At 40.1% G+C, this 17500-nt stretch overlaps 1 protein-coding gene across 1 annotated transcript in view; it reads left to right on the top strand.

Moving 5' to 3' along the window:
* Positions 1–17500, top strand: part of LOC128693923 (PAX-interacting protein 1) — a 42978-nt gene that overhangs the window by 18091 nt on the left and 7387 nt on the right. Inside the window, exons 8-15 of the mRNA XM_053783816.2 lie at positions 1–108; positions 1445–1560; positions 1903–2087; positions 2178–2327; positions 10109–10290; positions 11311–11409; positions 13379–13632; positions 16207–16381. The exon at positions 1–108 is cut by the window's left edge and continues 129 nt beyond it. Coding sequence (XP_053639791.2) covers positions 1–108; positions 1445–1560; positions 1903–2087; positions 2178–2327; positions 10109–10290; positions 11311–11409; positions 13379–13632; positions 16207–16381 — 1269 coding nt within the window. The remainder of the gene's footprint in view (positions 109–1444; positions 1561–1902; positions 2088–2177; positions 2328–10108; positions 10291–11310; positions 11410–13378; positions 13633–16206; positions 16382–17500) is intronic.

Raw genomic sequence — 17500 nt, 5'->3', positions numbered from 1 at the left:
ACCCTCGGCCTGCAGCACCCCCTCATCCTGCACCGACGCCAGTCATGGCTCCTGCTGCTCCTCATTACCCTCGACCACATTTGGTTGGTCATGATACTAATATTATGTGTAAGTCATTATATATTCATAGTAAAAATTTATTCCACAAAAAATGCAATGTGTGTGTAAATTTAAGTCAAGTTGTTGAGCCTCAGTTGCATAGTGCTAGTATGTGAATGGTGAACTATAGAACACTTAGGATATATGAGATTCAACTGCATATCTTATTTTAATATGATTTGATTTAATGTTACCTCGACCATTTTAATTTTTTAACAACTTATTTAAACTGACAAATTGTATCATATATAGTTTAAATTAAATTTTATTACATAAATTAAAACTATATAAGTAATAATGAAATATCAGGTTTTTGACTTCTTGTACAATTAGAATTAGGCTTTAGCACTTAATCAACCATACCCCCGGCCGGGATTGAACCCGCGGTCATAGAGTCTCAAAACTCCAGCCCGTCGCGCTAACCACTAGACCAGCTAGCCACAATAAGATTCATCCAACTAGGTATATTTCTACACCATAGGAAGGTTAGCACAGGCACCTCTGTGACCACAAATGCAAGTTTTTACAGACGAATCTCCAGCTAGCGTGGCCGTGACGAACTCTAGCTCAAGTCCCTTCACTGCCGTCAACATGACTTAAGAAATCGTAATGACACGATTGCAAATAAACCATACCCCCGGCCGGGATTGAACCCGCAATCCCGGCCGGGGGTATGGTTTATTTGCAATCGTGTCATTACGATTTCTTAAGTCATGTTGACGGCAGTGAAGGGACTTGAGCTAGAGTTCGTCACGGCCACGCTAGCTGGAGATTCGTCTGTAAAAACTTGCATTTGTGGTCACAGAGGTGCCTGTGCTAACCTTCCTATGGTGTAGAAATATACCTAGTTGGATGAATCTTATTGTGGCTAGCTGGTCTAGTGGTTAGCGCGACGGGCTGGAGTTTTGAGACTCTATGACCGCGGGTTCAATCCCGGCCGGGGGTATGGTTTATTTGCAATCGTGTCATTACGATTTCTTAAGTCATGTTGACGGCAGTGAAGGGACTTGAGCTAGAGTTCGTCACGGCCACGCTAGCTGGAGATTCGTCTGTAAAAACTTGCATTTGTGGTCACAGAGGTGCCTGTGCTAACCTTCCTATGGTGTAGAAATATACCTAGTTGGATGAATCTTATTGTGGCTAGCTGGTCTAGTGGTTAGCGCGACGGGCTGGAGTTTTGAGACTCTATGACCGCGGGTTCAATCCCGGCCGGGGGTATGGTTTATTTGCAATCGTGTCATTACGATTTCTTAAGTCATGTTTAGCACTTAATATATTGTCTGGGACAATTTTTTTTAAAACATTTCTCTGATTAAAAATAAATGAATAATAATGATAAATGCAGTACCACGGGAGCTATGCCTGGTGGGATGTGTTTTTTACATTGCTGACTATCATGGAGAAGTCACACTGGAGACACTACATACATGGAAGAGGGTTATACAGCAGCATGGTGGTGAAGTGAGTACTTGTACACAGCTTTACCAGCTTTAAGGTTTGATATACATGTAGAGACTCTGTTAATCAATGAGTCTGCTAGAATTGTTTGTTATTCAAGTAATAGATAAACTTTTTTTAACCTTAACATTTATTGTACTGTATTATATGTAAAATCAAGTAAGCAAAAGATGAAACTAATACTGCAGATATGTGAATGTCAGTTTTAAGAACTAATTAAAATTGAATTAATAGTCTATCTGGATATGTGGTACAGTATTATGTATATTGGAATGCTAATTTTTTTTTTTTTTTTTTTTTTTTTTTTTTTTTTTTTTTTTTTTTTTTTTTTTTTTTTAACACCAGGTAATGCCACTCTATGACTCTGCTCGTATTACTCATTTGCTGTGTAAGCATCAGAAGTCGCCAGTCTTTATGCAAGCTGTCCGTGAAAACAAACGCTGTATAACCATATTCTGGCTTAATGATGTTCTTCTGAGGGGTAAGATGGCCCCACCCTGGCAGGCTATACACCTTCCTACACCCTTTGGGTAAGATCTTACTCTGTGTTGAAATATCTATTTATGTAAGAAAAATTCGTAGTTGCATATTCTGTTGCATCATAATATATTTTTCCCCAGGAATGACAACAAACCATGTAAAGATCTGATTGTCAGTGTAAGCGGATTTGAGAATGAAGAAAGAACTATTATCAAGTTGATGTTACAACTTGTAGGAGCTAAGTACACTGGATACTTCTCCAAACATAATAGCCTCCTTGTTTGCAAAAAGTAAGTTAATTTTTTAATTTATCTAAATTCTTTGAATTCAAAATATACTGCCTCCCAGCCTGCATAAGGGAGATTACTGTGGAACCTCAAATATCAAACTTTCTTCGTTCCAGACGGCTGTTCGAGTGCCATTACCGAACAAATTTATTCCCATCAGGAATAATGCAAATTAGATTAGTTCATTTCAGACCCTTAACAATACACTTATAAAAGCATTTGCAAAAATACACTTAAGTAATTGGTTGAGTTGGGAGCAGTTCGATATTTGAGGTTCCACTGTACCAATAGATCCCTGGCTGTCTTTAAGAAGGCACTGGACAGGCACCTAAAGGCAGTACTTGACCAACTGGGCTGTGGTTTGTTCTTCAGCTTGCATGCAGCCAGTAGTAACAGCCTGGTTGATCAGACCCTGATCCACCATGAGGCCTGGTGTCAGACCGAGCTGCGGGGGCATTGACCCCCGAAACCCTCTCCAGGTAAACAACAAAGCTAAATCAAAATTCAGTACATTATCTGCATCTGTTGCTTTTCATACATTCTATTTAAACAACTGGGTAATGTGGAGACACTCCCTCATTCATTATTATTCTTCCATAATTCCATATACTCTTTACCTCTTTGTTCTGATGCTTCTTTTACCCATGTACACATATTCTTCCACCATTTATTTTCATCCCCTCTTTCTTACCTTTTCATTCCAATTAATTCTGTTTTTGTCAACCTGCTAACATTCATAATCTTGATACTCAAATTTTATATTTTTTGTGTAGCCCCCTCTTTATTATTTTATATACAGTATTACTACTACTCAGAATGGGAGTTGCATTCTCAGGAAGGGTTACTGAGAGAAAATTCTTTCAAAGCAAATCTAATTTATCACAGCCTGTCTTCCTAAACCAACAGTCAATGTATCACATAAGATTTTAATAAAATCAAATTTCTCAATACATTTTACATAGGTATTTTTCTCCATCACTGTCTTGTCAGAGGTGTTCTTACACTACAATTATAAAGCTGCAACATTAACATCCCTCATTCAGAGTGCAGGCACTGTACTTCCCATCTCCAGGACTGAAGTCCGGCCTGCCAGTTTCCCTGAATCCCTTCATAAATATTACCCTGCTCACCCTCCAACAGCACGTCAAGTCCTAAAAACCATTTGTCTCCATTTGCTCCTATCTAACACACTTGTGCATGCTTTCTGGAAGTCCAAGCCACTTGCACACAAAACCTCCTTTACCCCCCCCCCCTTCCAACCTTTCTTAGACCGACTTCTACCCCACCTTCCCTCCACTACACATTTATACACTCTCAGTCATTCTGTTTTGTTCCATCCTCTCTACGTGTTCAAACCACCTCAACAGCCCCTCCTCAGCCCTCTGGATAATAGTTGTGGTAATCCTGCACCTCCTCCTAATTTCCAAACTACGAATTCTTTTAATTATATTCACACCACACATTGCCCTCAGACATGACACCTCCACTGCCTCCAGCCTTCTTGTTATAACATTCACTACCCATGCTTTGCACCCATATAAGAGAATTGGTATAACTATACTCTTATACATTCCCCTCTTTACTTCCATGGACAAACTTCTTTGTCTCCACAGACTCCTCAGTGCACCACTCACCTTTTTTCCCCTTGTCAATTCTATGACTCGCCTCATCTTTCCTAGACCCATCTGCTGACACGTCCACTTCTAAATATCTGAATAAGTACATTCACCGCCTCCATACTCTCTCCCTCCAATCTGATATCCAATCTTTCGTTACCTAATTTTTTTGTTATCCTCATCACCCTACTCTTTCCTATATTCACTTTTAATTTTCTTCTTTTACATACCCTACCAAACTCATCCACTAACCTCTGCAACTTCTCTTCAGAATCTCCCAAAACCACAGTGTCATCAGCAAAGAGCAACTGTGACAACTCCCACTTTGTGTTAGATTCTTTATCTTTTAACCCTATACCTCTTGCCAACACCGAGCATTCACCTCTCTTACAACTCTATCAATAAATATATTAAACAACCATGGTGACATCACACATCCTTGTCTAAGGCCTACTTTTACTGGGAAATAATCTCCCTCTCTCCTACATACTCTAACCTGAGCCTCATTATCCTCGTAAAAACTTTTCACCGCTTTTTATAACGTACCTCCCATTCCATACATTTGCAACATCTGCCACATTGGCCCCATGTCCACCCTGTTATATGCCTTTTCCAGATCCATAAGCACCACAAAAACCTATTTACCTTTATCTAAATACTGTTCACCTATATGTTTCACTGTACACCTACCATCCGACTTACGACCTGCTCGACTTACGACCACTCGACTTACGACCTTGTTTTTTATGCCAAATTTCTGGGAAATAAACAACTATTTGAGTTGTACACAGTGTTTATCCTAAACCTTACAGTATAAAATACAGTGCTAACAACATAAAAAGTAAAGTAAAACATGAAATACCAAAATAAAACAATAAAATAAAGTCATTACAAAAATGTTTTGTTGATATTCAGTAGTAAAGTTCGACTTACAACCATTTCGACTTACGACCGGTTTCTCGGAACCGAACTCGGTCGTAAGTCGGATGGTAGGTGTAAATACTTTGTCTACACACCCACTACCCTTCCTAAAGCCTCCTTGTTCATCTGCTATCAAACTCTGTCTTACTCTTAATTCTTTCAATAATAACTCTACCATACATTTTATCAGATATACTCAACAGACTTTTTCTTTCTTCTTTCAACAAACCGGCCGTATCCCACCAAAGCAGGGTGGCCCAAATAGAAAAAGCAAAAGTTTCTCTTTTTAACTTTAGTAATGTATACAGGAGAAGGGGGTTACTAGTCCCTTGCTCCCGGCATTTTAGTTGCCTCTTACAACATGCATGGCTTACGGAGGAAGAATTCTGTTTCACTTCCCCATGGAGAAAAGAGAAAATAAGAACAAGAAATAGTACGAAAATAGAAGAAAACCCAGAAGGGTGTGTATATATTTGCTTGTACATGCGTGTGAAGTGTGACATAAGTGTAAGTAACAGTAACAAGACATACCTGAAATCTTGCATATTTCTTTCTTTCATTCTTTCAACACACTGGCCGTATCCCACTGAGGCGGGGTGGCCCAAAAGGAAAAACGAAAGTTTCTCCTTTTACATTTAGTAATATATACAGGAGAAGAGGTTACTAGCCCCTCCCAGCATTTTAGTCGCCTCTTACAACACGCATGGCTTACGGAGGAAGAATTCTGTTCCACTTCCCCATGGAGGTAAGAGGAAATAAACAAGAATAAGAACTAGAAAGAAAATAGAAGAAAACCCAGAGGGGTGTGCTTGTACATGTATGTGTAGTGTGACCTAAGTATCAGTAGAAGTATAAAAAGATTATTTGGTGTTCTGGTAGTGGGGAGTAAATGATACGTCTTCGGAGGCTTCTTACTTTATTGTTAAGTCGTGGTGGGTACACAGGCTTGTGTGTTGTGCCCATGGCCCGGGAGTGCCATCCCACGAGAGAGAGCTAGGAGTAACCCTTGTGTCTTCCTGCTAGGCCGCTGTGAGAGTGAGAGCGAGGCATGGGCAGACAGGCTGGCGTGCCTACCGAGAGGCCTGGCTACAGAGGGCAACACTTGAGTGGCGCAAAATATGAACTAAGCTGGCAGACAGCATGGGCTGTCTGTGCAGACAGTACAGGCTGTCTACATACGCTCGGCCACCTACCGCGCATCGTCCCGACGCGACAATACTGGTGGTAAAAGGAACTCGGTCTCTCTCTCGTGGGAACAGGGCACAGAACACAAAATAAAAACATATATATACATATGAATATGGAAAAAACTTCCTACAGGGAGGGAAGGAAAAAAACAAGTGGGGTGTGCTAAACATCGTGGTCATAGGCAGTGAGCGTCGAAGGGCATCACTGAACGCCTTCCTGCGTCTGGACAGATACTGCAACACAGGAGACATCGCTGCAGTTGAGCTGTGACGTAACAGGGTACGGTCTCCTCTGGAACGGTGAAGCAGTCATCGTAGGAGTCGCTGCAGGTTTCACTCAACCTGGGGCACTACATGCTGGTGCCCTCGAGTGAGGCGTCGGCAAAACTCGGCAACTGGGCAGGACTTCTGGCAAGCGACTCAGGAGGACACTTCTCGACTGGTACTGTCGCTGGGCTGTCACTGCCGGTGAGCATGGAGCGAGTTGTGGAGCGAGTCGTGGCAGAGACGACTGGGCGAAACATCTGGGAGTCGTAACATCATACACCAGACTGCAGTGAGAGAGCTAGCAGTCAAAGTGACATCTTCTTTGTGCAGGCTGCTCACTGAAGCTTGTGACACAAGGCTGACAATGTGTCATTCTCTCGACAGTTGGAGTTATAGCAGAGGTTAGTCTAAGCGTCCTCAGACTTGTTTCTGTACATATAACTGCACTCTGAAGGTCTGAAGGTGAAGTGAAACAAATCTCGATGGGAATCGTAGCAGGTACGATTCTGCAGAACATCACGAGCGACTAGCATAAAAGCTTTCTGTACAAGAGGGCTCGGTCACTCGGGGGCTGAGTAGATCAGCTGTCAAATGCACTGGTCACATGGGTGACTTAGCACAGTGGTACTACTCAGGTCTGGCTCAGACCTCACTGGACACACGGAAACTACACACCCGCTGTACATGCGGTACAACATGGCTTAAACTAGCAAATGATGCTTTTCTGTGCATAAAACTGACTCTAAGACATACTAAAATGTGAGAACACTGACTGTGAGGAATTAATTAGCACACGACATATATCTTCTCTCAATTTTCTCGACAATACTGAAACAATTACTAAACACTCGATGGTGACATCATGTGATGTCAGGCGTGATGTCGCGAGGTGACGTCAGCAGCACTGTGACGTCAGTAGACATCTCGAGGTGACGTCAGGCAGACATCGTGACGTCATGAAGTCGGGCAGCAACATCGGTGACGTCGTGAAGTCGGGCAGCATCGTCGGTGACGTCAATGTGATGCGGGCAGCAGACCACAGCATGTGGCCTGGGACATCTGGTAACTCACGTGACTTGTAGATACACGTGACATCGCCCACACCCACATGGCGTCGTGATCTACGTGGCATACTGATCCACGTAGCTTCGAGTGGCCTCGAGCACTCGGATACACAGCACTGGCGACGAATTCACACAAAAAAAGCAGAAAACACAGCAGAGGGAGTGAGTAGTGGTGAGTGTATGGTAGACGGGTGAGCGTTCTCCTCCTCCTCCTCCCTCCCCTCCCTCCCTCCCTCCCTCCCTCCCTCCCTCCCTCCCTCCCTCCCTCCCTCCCTCCCCCCCCCCACACACACACACACAAACACGTGGAGAAGCTCACACCGGACGCAGAAATCACCACGAAACTCACCTCTGGCTTGCTGAAACAGCTGTGCTGAGCTGAACAGCAACATACAAGTGACGCTGAACACGCGACTTGAGAAACAGCGTGGGGTCGCTTACAATTCTCGGAGAATTTCGGCTGGATCCTGCTTGTACCTGTGTCTGGATGCTCAAACGTGCAGACACATCAGGATAACTTGTTGAGAGACAGATGCTTCTTGTGTAGGGTGATGAAGTGAAGATGATTTCATACCTCTCCTTCCTCTCTCCGGGCAAACAACTGCTGCGACCACCACTTTCCACCATTTATAAAAAAATTATTTGGTGTTCTGGTAGCGGGGAGTAAATGATACGTCTTCTTCGGAGGCTTCTTTGTTTATTGTTAGGTCGTGGTGGGTACACAGGCTTGTGTGTTGTGCCCATGGCCCGGGCAGGGCCATCCCACGAGAGAGAGCTAAGGAGTAGGCCTTGTGTCTTGCTGCTAGGCCGCTGTGTGAGTGAGAGTGAGGCAAGGGCAGGCAGGCTGAAGTGGCAACGCCTATAGGTGGCAGCACCAGCATGGAGCGAAATATGAACTAAGCTGGCAGACAGCATAGGCTGTCTGTGCAGACAGTACAGGCTGTCTACAGAAGTAGCAAGACATACTGAAATATTGCATGTTCATGAGACAGAAAAAAGGACACCAGCAATCCTACCATCATGTAAAACAATTACAGGTTTTCATTTTACACTCACTTGGCAGGACAGTAGTGCCTTCCTGGGCAGTTTCTGTCTACCAACCTTCTACCTAGGTCAACAGACTTTTTTTTTTTTTAAACAAGTCGGCTGTCTCCCACCAAGGCAGGGTGACCCAAAAAGAAAGAAAATCCCCAAAAAGAAAATGTGCACTTTCATCATCATTCAACACTTTCACCTCACTCACACATAATCACTGTTATTGCAGGGGTGCCCAGAATACAACAGCTTAGAAGCATATACATATAAAGATACACAACATATCCCTCCAAACTGCCAATAGCCCAAACCCCTCCTTTAAAATGCAGGCATTGTACTTCCCATTTCCAGGACTTGAGTCCGGCTATATAAAAATAACCAGTTTCTCTGAATCCCTTCACTAATTATTACCCTGCTCACACTCCAACAGGTCGTCAGGTCCCAAATACCATTTGTCTCCATTCACTCCTATCTAACATGCTCATGCACGCTTGCTGGAAGTCCAAGCCCCTCGCCCACAAAACCTCCTTTACCCTCTCCCTTCGACCTTTTTGAGGACAACCCCTACCCTGCCTTCCTTTCCCTACAGATTTATACGCTCTCCATGTCATTCTACTTTGATCCATTCTCTCTAAATGACCAAACCACCTCAACAACCCCTCTCCAGCCCTCTGGCTAATACTTTTATTAACTCCACATCTTCTAATTTCAACACTCTGAATTTTCTGCATAATATTTACACCACACAGACTTATTCCCCTATAATTTTTGCACTCTCTTTTGTCCCCTTTGCCTTTATACAAAGGAACTATGCACTCTCTCTGCCAATCCCTAGGTACTTTACCTTCCATATATTTATTAAATAAAAGCACCAACCACTCCAGAACTATTTTCCCACCTGCTTTTAACATTTCTGTCTTTATCCCATCAATCCCAGCTGCCTTACCCCCTTTCATTCTACCCACCGATTCACAAACTTCTCCCACACTCACAACTTGCTTCTCACTCCTGCAAGATGTTATTCCTCCTAACTTGCCCTATACACGAAATCACAGCTTCCCTATCTTCATCACCATGAAATACAGTGTTAGTAACCAACAAATATCCTCAAAAATTTACTTCTTCTATTTTTTTTCTTATGAATACCAGTCTTTTGGTGAGGTCGCATGTATATTTGTAGACAGTACATATGAATCCTGACATGTATTTTGTGTGACAAGAGTGTAAAAAAACTAATGAATGGTAATCAGTTTTTAAGTTCTCCGTGGGGAAGTGGAACAGAATTCTTCCTCCGTAAGCTATGCGTGCTGTAAAAGGCGACTAAAATGCCGGGAGCAAGGAGCTAGTAACCTCTTCTCCTGTATTTATTACTAAATTTAAAAAGAGAAACTTTCGTTTTTCTTTTTGGGCCACCCTGCCTCAGTGGGATATGGCCAGTTGTTGAAAGAAAGAAAGAAGTTTTTAAGTGGGTTAGACCCAGTCCTTATTTATTCAAACCCAGATTAACAAATAAAATGTGACTACCTGTAATGAAAAGGTTCATTTTGAGATATAGAGATAAAAGTAGTGTGCTTTGATTTACAAAATGTTTTTCTATTTAGTGAATAATGCTAGAGTTCTTGGTTGATTTCTTTTTTGTTTTTTACTTGTGCTACAATTTTATCTATAATGGCTTGGGTTTTAATTCCTTGCAGATTAGAAGGAGCCAAAGTAGCTAAAGCACGAGAATGGAAAAGACCAGTTGTAAATGGTGTTTGGCTGAGCGAGGTGTTGTTGGGTCAAAACACTCCCCCACTAGTCTATCATGGTACACGCTATCAACACTATTTAGATGACCCACTGCGAATAGATCCATCCTTAGCCTCTCATCTCTTCAGTAAGCATTGAATTACAAGTATTGATTTTTGCTTTACCTGATGTTATAGCCTCTCATAATAAGTTTGTTCTTTCCAGGCAGTTCATCATTTTTGTTATTAGAATATTTTTCATTATAGGATATACATATGAGATATACTGGACTGGAGTTTAGGACTTCATGCATGTCCCTTTTATAATGTGTTCTATATTGTCTGTGATTTCTTGCATATCAGGATGTGCCTCTTGCTTCCAGTGGGGTAATTTATATGTCTGATAGTGGCTTGCTTAGGGCATAATCTCTCCTTCAATATATCTTTGGAGTTATATCCAACCACATTAGCTATCCCAGATTCATCTTTATTAGGTTCTTCTTTACCTCATTTTCTGTTACTTCCTTATACTTCAGTATTCCTCAGTCTGGCTCCCTCTCCTAGTTCTGTCAGTAATATCTCTTGAAATATTTTATTACATTCTGTACATCTTATCTCTTGTGATGTTTTAACAGTCTGTAATTCTTTTATAAATGGATCACCTGGTCTAAGCTAGTAATCTTCCCTAAACATTTCTTTATTGTTTTGTCATCATCTCTTTTGTATGTGAGCACATTAACATATTCACCTAAATGTAACTTCCCCATATGTTTGTGAGGATTGAGCTCCAGCTCCAGAGCCTTCATTTTTGATTAGTGTGATGATGCTCAAGTATGCAGTGATCTTTCATATAGACATTATATTTGATACTTTCTTTGGAAAATTAGTATGCACAGAAACAACAAAGTAATACTGAAGTGTGGAAGGAGCTGTTTATGGTGAATATTCATGTGAAATGAGTCTACACATGAAAGGGTTAAGGGGCTATATTGTCTTAATAACTGGGGAGGAATCACAGCTTCAAGTACTGTAGTCTTCTCAAAATCTGAAACTTTTGGAAGTGTGAGAACACTAATTAATAACTGTTGGTTTGGATGTGCTGAGAAAGGAGTAAGGTTGACAGGATATTAAATATTTTTTATAGCCTGCTTAATTTTATTTACTGACAGATGCCTGGAAGTACCCAATAAGTGTGTCAAAGGAATCTGTAGAAAAGGCTAAGGCTGTAAGAGAAATAGCATTGAGGAAGAGAAAAACTGAAGCAGATGGTAAGTACAGTAATCCCATGAATATCAGTGTGTTATGAAAACATCTTTTCAGTACACAGTAGGTATATTGTACAGTTACAGAATCATATTTTTTTCCTCAATTTTTTCCATGCATTGATGCTTTGCGCCTATTCATTATATACATATGCGGTAGGCAGCTCACTTAAGTTTCATTGAGATTGGTTAAGAACTGCAGTTATTAGTATTTAAAACCCTTAGTGCTGCACTCATTGTTAATGTGATCATTAAACTCGGGTGACTTGATGAACACTAATAAAGGCGTATATTGTATATCTTCTTTGTAAAAACATAATAATTATATATGTAGTAGGACTAGTTTCATTGGTAAACAGCAGATTATGGATGTTTGGAAGTCTGGCCTCCAGCAATGATCAAGCCAAGATTTTGATATTTATTACTGTGTAATGGAAGCCAGGAGGTTATGAAAGAGTAATTGGTATACTATATAACTAGTTATCAAATAGTGAATAATTTTGCAAATGATGTACTTAAAAATACTAAGAGTTTACTGTAGGTGCAGTAGTAGGTTAGTAGACTGTATCCTCCTTACAAGGGAGCATGAAATGAATGCTTACAACATGTTTTGCACTTATGCAGACTTGTTTTTTCTTTGTCTCTTGAACATGCAAGATGGCAGGTAAATCTTAAAAACTTCTACTTATATTTAATATACATTTATCTTTTTCATGTGTTTCCTAATAGTTCTTATTCCTGTAATAGTTTGTCCAATTTGGCAGACCTAGTCTAAGTCTGTGCCACAAGTGCAGTGATCCCAGATCCTGGATTTAGTGCTTCCCCATAAATGATGTATATTAGACTTGATTTTCTCTATTCCGTGTATTACAATATACAGTACACTACTGTATAAACATTTAAAAATATACCAGAAATGTTATAAATGGTGCAAAGTTGACATTAAAACAATATCAAAGATGGTTGACACAAACCCACTACCATTATAGTATACTCCTCACTTAGTGATGAATTTGTTTTACGACGTGGTCTTAGGAACGGAACTCCTTCGTTAAGTGAGGAGAGGCTGTATATACACACCTCTCTGGGTATTCTTCTATTTTCTTATTAGTTCTTGTTTATTTCCTCTCTATGGGGAAGTGGAACAGAATTCTTCCTCCATAAATTGTGTGTCATAAGTGGCGCCTAACATGCCGTGAGCAAGGGGCTAGTAACCCCTTCTCCTGTATACATTCCTAAGGTTAAAAAGAGAAAAGTTTGTTTTTCTTTTTGGGCTATGCTGCTTTGGTGGGATATGGCCGGTTTGTTGAAAGATGATGATTTGTACTGGTCCTGTTTTATAGTGTATTTGCCATGTTTGCAGTGATTAATTAATAGTGTTTCATTGGATGTAAACTGTATTATCTGGCATAGGGTAGGGTAACTCAAAAAGAAAATATGCTTTCACCATCACTCACTCCGTCACCGTCTTGCCAGAGGAGTGCCAACAATACAGCTCAGATACCCCTCCAAACTGCAATATCTCCACCCCTCTTTCACAGTACAGGCACTGTACTTCCCACCTCCAGGACTCAAATCCAGCTAGCTGGTCCCTTCATAAATGTTACCTTGCTCACACTCCAACAGCACATCAAAACAAAACAATGCTTGCCTTTGGTCACTGCTATCTAACACACTCACACAAGCCTATTGGATGTTCAATCCCCTCTAATACAAAACCACCTTCACCCCATTCCCCCAATCATTCCTAGGATGACCCCTACTCTGCCTTCCCTCCACTACAAATTTATACACCCTCTGGAGGGTAATATGTAGGAAATACAAAATATTAGTTAATTTATCAAGGATAAAAGGAAGATCAGATCATGGTAAAAATAAAGAACTTTTTTTTTTTTTAGAAAGCAGCTATTCACTTGAGTTCCTATAGTAAAATAAAGCTCCAAATTTCCCTTGTTTATTATCATTGTGTATGCAGGTGATCAGGAAAACAAGCGCTCTCGTTTGGAACCCCCACCTGCGCCTCACCTTAGTGCTATGCCTACACCCACTCCACAACTTCCATGTGCACCAAATCAGTTGGCAGGTACTCCCAGTGGCTTGTCTCAAGGAACTGTGAGCATGGGTGGTGTCAGAGGTAACCTGACAGTCATCAACAAAGAATTACCACCAGAACAGCAAAGACCATGCATTCTTCTTTCTTGTGTGAAGAATAAAGAAGATATTGAAAGGGTAAGAACCAGGATAAGTAAATATTGTTTTTGATGAATAAGAGGAATGTGCAACACTTATATATTTATTGTAGAAATGTTTTGGCTGCTTATTTAATTTATTTATTGATTTATTGTAATGTACAGTAAGTCCTCACTTACATTGTTGATAGGTTCTTGAAAACTGCGAATTTAAGCAAGAACATAAAATGAAACCAATTTTACCATAGACTAATTGATATAAACAAGAATTAAGTTACTATGGCATATTTCTGGTCACAAAAAAATCACCAAACTTCTAAATAAAAACCCAAAACACTTCTGATATAAACAGTGAAATAAATGTGAACTATACATACATTTAAGAAAGACTAATTAAAACAAGTAACATAATTGTTTACCCAGTATTTGGTGAATCAGTGAGTGACAGCAGTCATAGTGATGATGGTGGGTGGTATGGGAGGGAGGCTTAATCCTCATCACTGGTGATGGATAAAGGTAAGTCTTGGGTCCTGATCATGATCTCTGAAGGTCAGAAAAGCAGCTTGGTCATTACCATCACGGAAGGTGAGGGTGGGGGTGTTGCAAGAAATTCCTGAGGGGCCTGGTGTTGCCTCAGGTTGGAGTGGTGTGATAGGTGTTGGTGTTGCTGGCATTGCAACTGCTCCAACTTTTTGATTAGCTGGGGTGAAAATGGCCATAGCTTTGTACAACAACTGGAAAGCCTCAATCAAATCTTTAGTTGTTAAGATTCGTGGTGGTTCTGCATTCTCAGTTTCATCCTCCTCCTCCTTCAGCACGTTGTTGTTCCATCTCCATGAAGTCCTCGTTAGATAATTCTTCATCGTGTGATTCAAGTACAGTGACTCCACTACATCTTCATTTATTTAATTAAATCTAGCCTGGTGTGCTAGTCCAACAATCTCCTGATGACTTTTATGTAATGGCTGCTCAGACCCTGGAAAGTTTGTAGTGCAGTCTGGATAAATTTTATGCCAGACAGGATTCATTATTTTTGTTTTCACTGCCTGCCATGCCTCTGCTGAATTGTGGGTTTAGCTTCACCATCTAAAAATTTAATTATTTGCTTGAAGGTACACCATAAATAGTAGGCTTTGAATGTTGGTATAACACCTTGATCCATAGGTTGAATCAAGCTGGTTGTGTTTGTAGGCAGAAAAGTTACTTGAGCATTATCTGTGAGGTCATCCAGGTTAGGTAAGTGACCTAGAGCATAGTCCAAAAGAAGCTAAGCTTTATTGCCCAACAGTGTCTTTGATGGCTGGGCAGAAACACAAAGTAAACCATTCTTGGAACACTGTTATGGTGATCCACCCCTTTTTATTTGACCAAATAACAGGAAGATGAGGTTTAGAGTAGCCTTTCATAGCTCTTGGTGTCTCAGACTGATAAACAGCCTGATCTCCTGAAGCATTACTACCAAGGCTGCTTTCAGCAGCCTTGAATCCTGGTGCTGTTTTTTCTTTAGAAATGGAAGTTCATTTTGGCATTCGTCTCCAAAAATGTCTTGTCTTATCTATGTTAAAAATTTGCTGCGGTGTGTATCCTTCATCAATTTTTTTCAGTAAGGCTGGGTAATCAGTATACAGGCTCACCTGCCATTTGTATGTTATGCAGCTTGACCATTTCTTAAAATGCTCAAACCAACACAACTTGCCACAAAGGTTTCACTTGCAGCACTAGAACCCTGTTTTTTCTTTAGATAAACTTAAAGCTTTCATTTGTATGGCCATTAGTGAATATGGAGTAATGCCATTGCATGTCCTCTGTCCAGATATTTAAAAGTCTTTCCATATTTTCCATTATGCTGCTTCTATTCCAAGTTAATTTTGTAGCAGCTAAAGGTGTTACACTTTGAGTACAAACTTTAATCTTTGCAGCATTACTGCAGATTGTTCATACAGTTGTTGGTGATAGACCAAGAGCTCTTCCAATATCTACACCTCACTGTCCATGATCATACCTCTCTAAAACTTCTAGTTTTGTTTCTTATGTCACCCTTTTTTTTTTTTTTTTTTTTTTTTTTTTTTTTTTGTGGCCACAGCCATCAGGGGATAAATTGTGCCTGTAGCACTCATTGCAGTAGCATTAAATCAAGGAATAAATGTTTGCAAAGCAAAAATTGTAAGGAGCACCTCCTACCCCCATACATTCCAGAAAAAAAACAATAAGAAAAGTGGCAGGCAAACTCCACACTTGACAGTGGCCCCAGCCAGAAATCAATTTTTTTTTTTACATCGTTATAATGAAATGACATTGAACAAAACAATGTTATTTGAGGACTTTCTGTGTATTAGACCAAAAATGCTAGAAGTAGCAGTGAAATCTGTAGAATTTACTTTGAGTGAAACATTAGTGTAAAATAGAAGGGATTAAATAGACACTTATTTTTGTACAGGATTAGCTGACTAGTGGAAATGAGCACTGGTGAGTTCAGTACTGTGATAGAGTATGAATTTGTAAAAAAATTAAGTTAGGAATAAATAATTATTAAATATAAGGTAGAATGAATATGTTAGTGACTGGTGTTTAGCTAGTAATAATGATATATTAATTCAAATTTGTGCACTTACAGAATGTTCTTGAGTTAGGTGGCTACCTTGCCAGGTCAAGTAATGAAGCAACTCATCTTGTCATGGGGTCTTCCTCAGCTCAGCGCACTGTCAAGTTTATGTGTGCAATTTCAACATGTCAGTATGTAGTGTCATTGCAGTGGCTAATAGACTCGTATGCGGAAGCAGTGTTTTTACGTAAGTATTAAAGAAAAAAGACAGTATGTACTATATATTTATTTACAGTTCAGTGTGAAAATCTATCAGACCCATGTTTGCAGTTTTCATTTTTTTATACGCCATTTTTATTGTACTCATTGTTATGCAGTATTGTTTGTAGTTGCATGTATTTCTTAGTTATTAGTAGGCAATAGCAACATTTGTGCATGATGATACACAAGCAACAAGTATCCATTCATTGCCATTTTTATTAGAATATTTTATCAGTCCCTTTGCTTTCACTCCATCTTTCACCCAACCATTAAAATTTGCTTACAGTTAATAGGTAAGGACATGTACACTCTAAGAAATGTACTAAGGAAATTTTTCACCACAAGTGACTTCTTCAGCCCTAATACTGAGTAGCTAGAACAAGTAGTATATATAGTACAAGAAGTCAGGGAAACATAGGTCAAAAATGGGATAACATGTTAAGAGATGGCATTGATGGAATGTGTCTGAAGTGAGTTGACAGGTCTGCTATAGCACTTTTTGGTATAACTTTGTATCATCTAATGGAGGTGTCACCCAATCATTTGATCAGGGTTTTGAATATATACTTGCCTGACTTCTGTGGTATAATGTCATTGATTGCCATCATGGGTGCTTCTAAGCACTTGCATCCATATAAATTCTTTTTGTGAATTATCAGTGTGGCTTTGTTAAATTTCATGATGGGCCTTGCTGTTCTATGTTACAATAAAGCATTATTTTGGTCATCTTATCTGCAGGTGTATGTGCTCACGAAGTCTGAGTTTTAGTGTTCTAGATGTTTTGCTGACTTGCTTGTTGTTACAACCTCTGCAAAATGTAATGCCAAGGAAAGCCTTGGAAGTGGAATTGTCTGCCTCCTTGTTTTTCACTAGGTCTTTGATGGCAGTTAAGGTGTTGGTGGCTACTTTGAAATGATTGACTGTCCTTAGTAATGGTATATTAGAAGCCTTATTACTTTGCAGTAAAATGATATACTTGGTGGGTGGGGCTGTTGTGTTTTCTGTTATGCCTGTTGAAAAAGAGCATTGTGCTTCCTACTTTATTTCATCACTGACTGCAGATTCTTGTTATTAAAACTTTTTAACTTCAGGCGCCATTTTTTCG

This window comes from Cherax quadricarinatus, chromosome 33 (genome assembly GCF_038502225.1).
Source record: "Cherax quadricarinatus isolate ZL_2023a chromosome 33, ASM3850222v1, whole genome shotgun sequence".
NCBI classification, from domain to species: Eukaryota; Metazoa; Arthropoda; class Malacostraca; order Decapoda; family Parastacidae; genus Cherax; species Cherax quadricarinatus.
Note: the sequence above shows the minus strand (reverse complement) of the source record. Positions and strands in the feature narration are given on the sequence as shown.